Source organism: Borostomias antarcticus, assembly GCF_949987555.1.
Source record: "Borostomias antarcticus genome assembly, chromosome: 17".
NCBI classification, from domain to species: domain Eukaryota; kingdom Metazoa; phylum Chordata; class Actinopteri; order Stomiiformes; family Stomiidae; genus Borostomias; species Borostomias antarcticus.
Genome location: NC_140250.1, coordinates 19,874,813 through 19,881,444, shown reverse-complemented (window position 1 = coordinate 19,881,444; position 6,632 = coordinate 19,874,813). Strand labels below are relative to the sequence as shown.

The window sequence follows — 6,632 nt, the reverse complement described above, 5'->3', positions numbered from 1 at the left end:
ATACTGGTACATCATGGTACATACTGGTATATCATGGTACATACTGGTACATCATGGTATATCATGGTACATACTGGTATATCATGGTACATACTGGTATATCATGGTACATACTGGTACATCATGGTACATACTGGTATATCATGGTACATACTGGTATATCATGGTACATACTGGTACATCATGGTACATACTGGTATATCATGGTACATACTGGTATATCATGGTACATACTGGTATATCATGGTACATACTGGTACATCATGGTACATACTGGTATATCATGGTACATACTGGCACATCATGGTACATACTGGTATATCATGGTACATACTGGTACATCATGGTACATACTGGTACATCATGGTACATACTGGTATATCATGGTACATACTGGTACATACTGGTATATCATGGTACATACTGGTATATCATGGTACATACTGGTATATCATGGTACATACTGGTACATCATGGTACATACTGGTACATCATGGTACATACTGGTATATCATGGTACATACTGGTACATCATGGTACATACTGGTATATCATGGTACATACTGGTACATCATGGTACATACTGGTACATACTGGTACATACTGGTACATCATGGTACATACTGGTATATCATGGTACATACTGGTATATCATGGTACATACTGGTACATACTGGTATATCATGGTACATACTGGTACATCATGGTACATACTGGTACATCATGGTACATACTGGTATATCATGGTACATACTGGTACATCATGGTACATACTGGTATATCATGGTACATACTGGTACATCATGGTACATACTGGTACATCATGGTACATACTGGTATATCATGGTACATACTGGTACATCATGGTACATACTGGTATACCATGGTACATACTGGTATATCATGGTACATACTGGTACATCATGGTACATACTGGTATATCATGGTACATACTGGTATACCATGGTACATACTGGTACATCATGGTACATACTGGTATATCATGGTACATACTGGTATATCATGGTACATACTGGTACATCATGGTACATACTGGTACATCATGGTACATACTGGTACATCATGGTACATACTGGTACATACTGGTACATCATGGTACATACTGGTATATCATGGTACATACTGGTATATCATGGTACATACTGGTACATCATGGTACATACTGGTATATCATGGTACATACTGGTATATCATGGTACATACTGGTACATACTGGTATATCATGGTACATACTGTGCAGTAAGGTGGAGTCAGATAAAGCCCATGTGTGCATCAGGGACTGCTGGGCTGAGCTGGTTCAGATAGACGGCCCTCTTCCTGAGACACGCCATTTGTTCTAATTACAGAGGGGAGACAGGGAGAGAGAGAGAGATGGAGAGAGAGGAGAGATAGAGAGACAGCAAGAAAAAGAGAGAAGGGGATGGAGAGAGAGATGGAGAGAGAGAGGAGAGATAGAGAGACAGCGAGGAAGAGAGAGAAGGAGAGAGAGAGGGAGAGAGAGAGAAGTAAGTCCTCAGCGGCGCTCGTCGTTAATCCACGACTCCTCTCTGATTAGTCAGAATGAAGGCGGAGTGCAGTGGCAGTCTTCATTAGCGGCCATTTGGCTCAGCCTTTCCTCCCCCCCTCTTCCTCCTCCTCTTCTTCCTCCTCCCCCTCTTCCTCCTCCCCTCCTTCCTCCTCCCCTCTTCCTCCTCCCCTCTTCCTCCTCCCCCTCTTCCTCCTACTCTCTTCCTCCCCTCCTCTTCCTCCTCCCCTCTCCCTCCTCCCCTCCTTTCTCCTCCCCTCTTCCTCCCCCCCTCTCAGAAGGCCCGTCCTGCTGAGGTCAACAGAGTCCAGATCTCAGCGCGTTCTGCGTTCCACATGTTCCTCCTGTGCCCGCCTGTGTCTGATCTTCAGATAATAAGAGTCCTGTGTGTGTGTGTGTGTGTGTGTGTGTGTGTGTGTGTGTGTGTGTGTGTGTGTGTGTGTGTGTGTGTGTGTGCGTGCGTGTGTTTGCAGGTCCAGCTCCCTGGCGTCTCTCTCTGATGGCCGGACGCTCAGACAGCGGCCATGCCGGACGTGAAGACGGCGTCATGTGACTACCCCTCGTCCGCCAGGCACCCCGCCGGCTGTAGCCTCGCCATGGACCTGGAGCCCTGCCTCACTGACCTCCCCCTGCCCCTTGCCGCCTCCCTCTCCCCCTACCCGGGCCACGGTGCAGTGCCCTTCTCCGCCCACCAGGGGGCAGCGCCCAGCCCCATGCCCAGGTGCAACAGCAGCGCCCTGCTCTCCAACCTCGGCCTGCGCTACTGCTCTGGCGCCACGCCTCCCCCCAGACAGGCGGACAGGCCGGGCCCGGACCCGGGGCCCCTCCCTGGGGACTGTGGCTCCGGAGGTGGCAGGCCCTACCGCAGCATGGAGAACCTCAACTGGAACGCTGCGTCGGAGCCCAGCCTGTACGCGCTCAGCGCCCCCTACAGGAGCGTGGACAGCGAGTTCATCTTCCGCTGCACCGCCACCAGCCACTGGTATGACGGGCCCCCGGAGGGGCCCCAGCTCTACGGCCTGATGCCCGCCCCAGAGGGCCTCTCTCTCTACCCTCGCCGCTTGGCCGGCCTGGCCAGGAGAGACCTGCCCCTCTTCCCCCAGTGGCTGTTCCCCGGCGTGGACGACTGGGGCGCCAACGCCAGGAAGGGCCTGAGGGAGAAGCTCCGCCTCCAGAGCGCGCGAGCGTCAGAGCCCCACAAACCCCTGCGGCCCCAGGTGACCCCGGGAGCCCCGTCCGTGCTGCTGGGCTCGCCGGAGAGGGCAGGGTCCCCCGGACGTCTCCCGGGCGTGGTCGGGGGCCGGCCGCCGTGCGTCCGCCGCATCACCAGCCCCGAGGAGATCAAACAGGAAGTGCTGAGGCGCCTGCAGCTCCGGCGCCAGAACAGCTCGCCCAACCTGGCGGTCCGTGCCGCTACGGAGACCCAGGACGTAGCGAGGGCGTTCACGGCAGAGTCGGTCATCGGGGGGGTCGGACCGGGGGTGTTGGCGGAGCGCGTCAGAGCCCCCATGGGCCGGCTGCACATCCCCTCCTTCGAGGAGTTCAAGAGGATGAGACAGAGGGACGGTGAGGAGAACCGGGGCACAGACCCAGACCCAGCTGTCTGTAGAGACCTCGAACCCGGGTCCGGGTTACAGGACACAGCAGCCAGAGACTGTGAAGCGACGTCCGTTCCGCCCGGAACGCAGAGAGACTCCCGGAGACAGACCGGCCCCGGGGGAGAGACAGAGAAGAGGGAGAGCGAGGGGGGGGGCGTGGAGAGGACAGAGAGAGGAGGAGAGATGACCAGCAGAGAGGGCGTTCTGACCGACAGCTCCCCGGAGGGCACCCCCGGTCACGCAGCCGTCGGGGAAGGGGGCACGGAGTCCGCAGCCTCCCCCATATGTACCAGCCCGGCGCCCCGCACCCCCCTCCAGCCCCTGGACAGCTCGGCCCCAGAGAGGGGCCCCGGCTCTCGGTCGGGGCCGGAGGACCAGCAGAGGGACGAGGGGGCCAGCGGGCCCGGCGAGAGCGAGCCGGACCCGACCGGGCAAGTCCCCTTCCCCCCCCCCAGGGAGAGCGCCGAGGGGGGGTCGAGCTGCTGCCCGGCGCTGCTCCTGGAGGGGGCGGACCTCTCCCGCTACGGAGCCAAGATCTACAGGATGAAGGACGGCTTCATCGGATCGGCTCTGGACCTCATCAAGAAGAGGTGAGTCTCTGTTGGACTCGGGGGGGGGGGGGATCTGTTGGACTCGGGGGGGGAGGATCTGTTGGACTCGGGGGGGGAGGATCTGTTGGACTCGGGGGGTCGGGGGGGGGGGGGATCTGTTGAAAGTGGAGGTCGGCTATCGCGTGTTTTCAGAGGGTGGATGTGGTAAAGGGGTTTGCCTGAGCAGGTGCAGACTGCAGAGAGAGGAAGATTGTTAGATGGAAGATAAGCACATACCGGGATAGTGTTTACGTCCGAGGAGCTATCCCTGGTCCTTGAAGTAGACTCGTCTCATAAGCTCTGCTTGACTAGTACTAAGAGTTAGTGCTCAATTAATCGTGCATCAATCACAATTAGGACTTCTGCAATTAACTAATCGGAAAAAACTGCTATTAATGCAATTAGTGATTCAGTTGTGCGTTGAATGTGCTGCGGATGAGTCATGGGCGTTTATGCTGTCAGGCGAATCTCGTGTTCCAGCTGAGTTCACTGTGATTTCCCTGATGGACAGATTTCCCTGATAGACAGATAGCAGATAGACAGCAAACATTTATCCAATTCTTGTTTCTTTATACAGTATTTGAGGGTGGCACCCAAAAAACTTTTTTATTGTGAAATATTAATCACACTTAATAATCGCAATTACAATATCAGACAAATAATCACTTTTTGTTTCTACCCATAATCATGCCGCCCTAGTTAGAGTACTTCTGAGTACTTTGTAGAGGTGATTTATATTGAGATAGAGGAACTTGAAGTACTTGTACTTCAGTGAGGTAGAAAAGGAACTGAGACACCGGGGTGTGGGGTTGGGGGGGGGATCACTTGGGAAGACCGCTAGTTGGACGATCTCAGCGGGCCTTGTTAAAATCCCAGTGTTCTCCCAGGGAGAGCGAGCCCCTCTCATGGTGTTATGGTAGGGCAGCTACAGCAGGAGGTACTGGTTGTGTTGCTATCGATTATCTCAGCTTCTGCTAGCGTACCGTAGCGCTGGCTGTTGGAGCTAGCGTACCGTAGCGCTGGCTGTTGGAGTGTCGCATTGGCTGTGCCAAATCTGCCAGAGCCTCAAGTCTGACATGGCAACACAGCATGGTATGGCAGATTGGCACTACAGGTGCGTGTTCTCTCTCTTTCTCTCTCTCTCTCCCTGGCGGCCTACTGTTTGTTAAACGGACAGAGAGTTATGAGTGTGATCTTGGAGAGAGAGAGGTTTAGCATCTATCTGACAACCTGGCCTCCATCCATTCCCCACACACGCAGGGGGGAGAGACTGATGGGACAGGAGAGCCAAGCGATGCTTCTTGATCTCATCCCTAAACGTCTCTCCTCCTCCCAGTCAGAACCGTCTGCTCAGCCGCTCTCTCTGTCTGCACTGATAGAGATGAGGGATGGATAGAAGGGACTGAACTGCATGGAACCAGGAGGCGTGTGTGTGTGTGTGAAAGAGAGAAAGTGTGAGAATCTGTGTGTGTGTGAGAGAGAGTGTGAGAATGTGTGTGTGTGTGCATGTTTGTGTATTCTCCAGACAGAAAAGCCAATTGGCACCGACTCATGAATGATACATGCAACCAGGGAGCGCTTCACTGTCTCCTCTTTCTGGGGACTGACATCATGTCCAATATGTACTAGAGAGGGTTAGAGCTAGCTCCGCCCAGGATTGATAATACACATGCTTGTGTTACCATATTATCTTCCTAGCATACGGGTTCATCCACACTTAGAGAGACACTCTTTATGGCAGACATCCTCAGTGCTTGGATAATAGACTATGGGAGACGTCCTCAGTGCTTTGATAATAGAGACATCCTCAGTGCTTGGATAATAGACTATATGACTGTTGGCCTGTGCATATCAGACAGGGTGTTCACCAGACAATTACAAAGCTCTCCAACCTCAGCCTGCGCTACTGCTCTGGCGCCACGCCACGCCTCCCCCCAGACAGAAGGACAGGCCGGGCCCGGACCCGGGGCCCCTCCCTGGGGACTGTGGCTCCCGAGGCGGCAGGCCCTACCGCAGCATGGAGAACCTAACACTATCTAACTGAAAACAGAACTAGAGGCCCTAACTAGCCATCTGTCTAAGCCTAAACCGGAACCTTACCTACCTGCTACAAAAAGACGTGGCAGCCGCTCACTCTTAGTGTGTTTAACAGAGGGTTACCTACGTGGTGAAAATGTATACCCCAGGGTATCTTAGGGTATCCAAGGGGAGATAATAAAATCGCAGTGAACCCAAACACAACTAGAACTAAGGTAGGTAGGTTGTCAAACAGAAGTAAACAAACAGTAGGCTATAAGAAAACTAAGGTCAATCAACATGTCACAATCACATACAACATACCCCTCTGTCTCCCTCTCACAAACAGGGAACACAGACACACATATATAGGGGGAAGGCCGCCTGCTGATTGGGCAGGAGATGATTGGGGAGGTGATTGCTGATGGCAGCCAGGAGGATGGCAGGAGACAATGATTGACAGGAAGAATGACAAGGGAGGGTGCACACAGCATGGACAGACACCTGGGGGAGACTAATATGAACAGTAACAAAGCACAAGACAGACACAATCCGTAACACTAGTCATTGATCCTACTGTAGCTCAGTCTATACACTTAGATAAGAGGCTATACACTTACACCTGAATGGTGATGTAAACATATCTTTGAAAAATCACTTTGAAAACTTCAAATCATGTTTTCCATGCCTAAATAGCCATAAAAGCACTTAGTAAAAATCCTGACTGAGGTTGTTATAATTCATGCATGAAAGGTGAAACTCCGAGAGGACGTTCTCATGACAGAGAGGATGTTGGTTTGAGTTCTCATGACAGAGAGGATGTTGGTGGTGAAAACTCAGAACACCACTACAACGTAATCAATAGAGACAAGGGAAGCACAT

General features: G+C 52.7%; 1 protein-coding gene across 1 annotated transcript in view; it reads left to right on the top strand.

Annotated features, from left to right (window-relative positions):
- Positions 1 to 2,070: 2,070 nt before the first annotated feature.
- arhgef49 (Rho guanine nucleotide exchange factor 49) overlaps positions 2,071 to 6,632 on the top strand; it is a gene marked incomplete at both ends in the record, with an annotated part of 15,987 nt that continues 11,425 nt past the window's right edge. Inside the window, 2 exons of the mRNA XM_084452069.1 lie at positions 2,071 to 3,112; positions 3,389 to 3,734. Coding sequence (XP_084308195.1) covers positions 2,071 to 3,112; positions 3,389 to 3,734 — 1,388 coding nt within the window. The remainder of the gene's footprint in view (positions 3,113 to 3,388; positions 3,735 to 6,632) is intronic.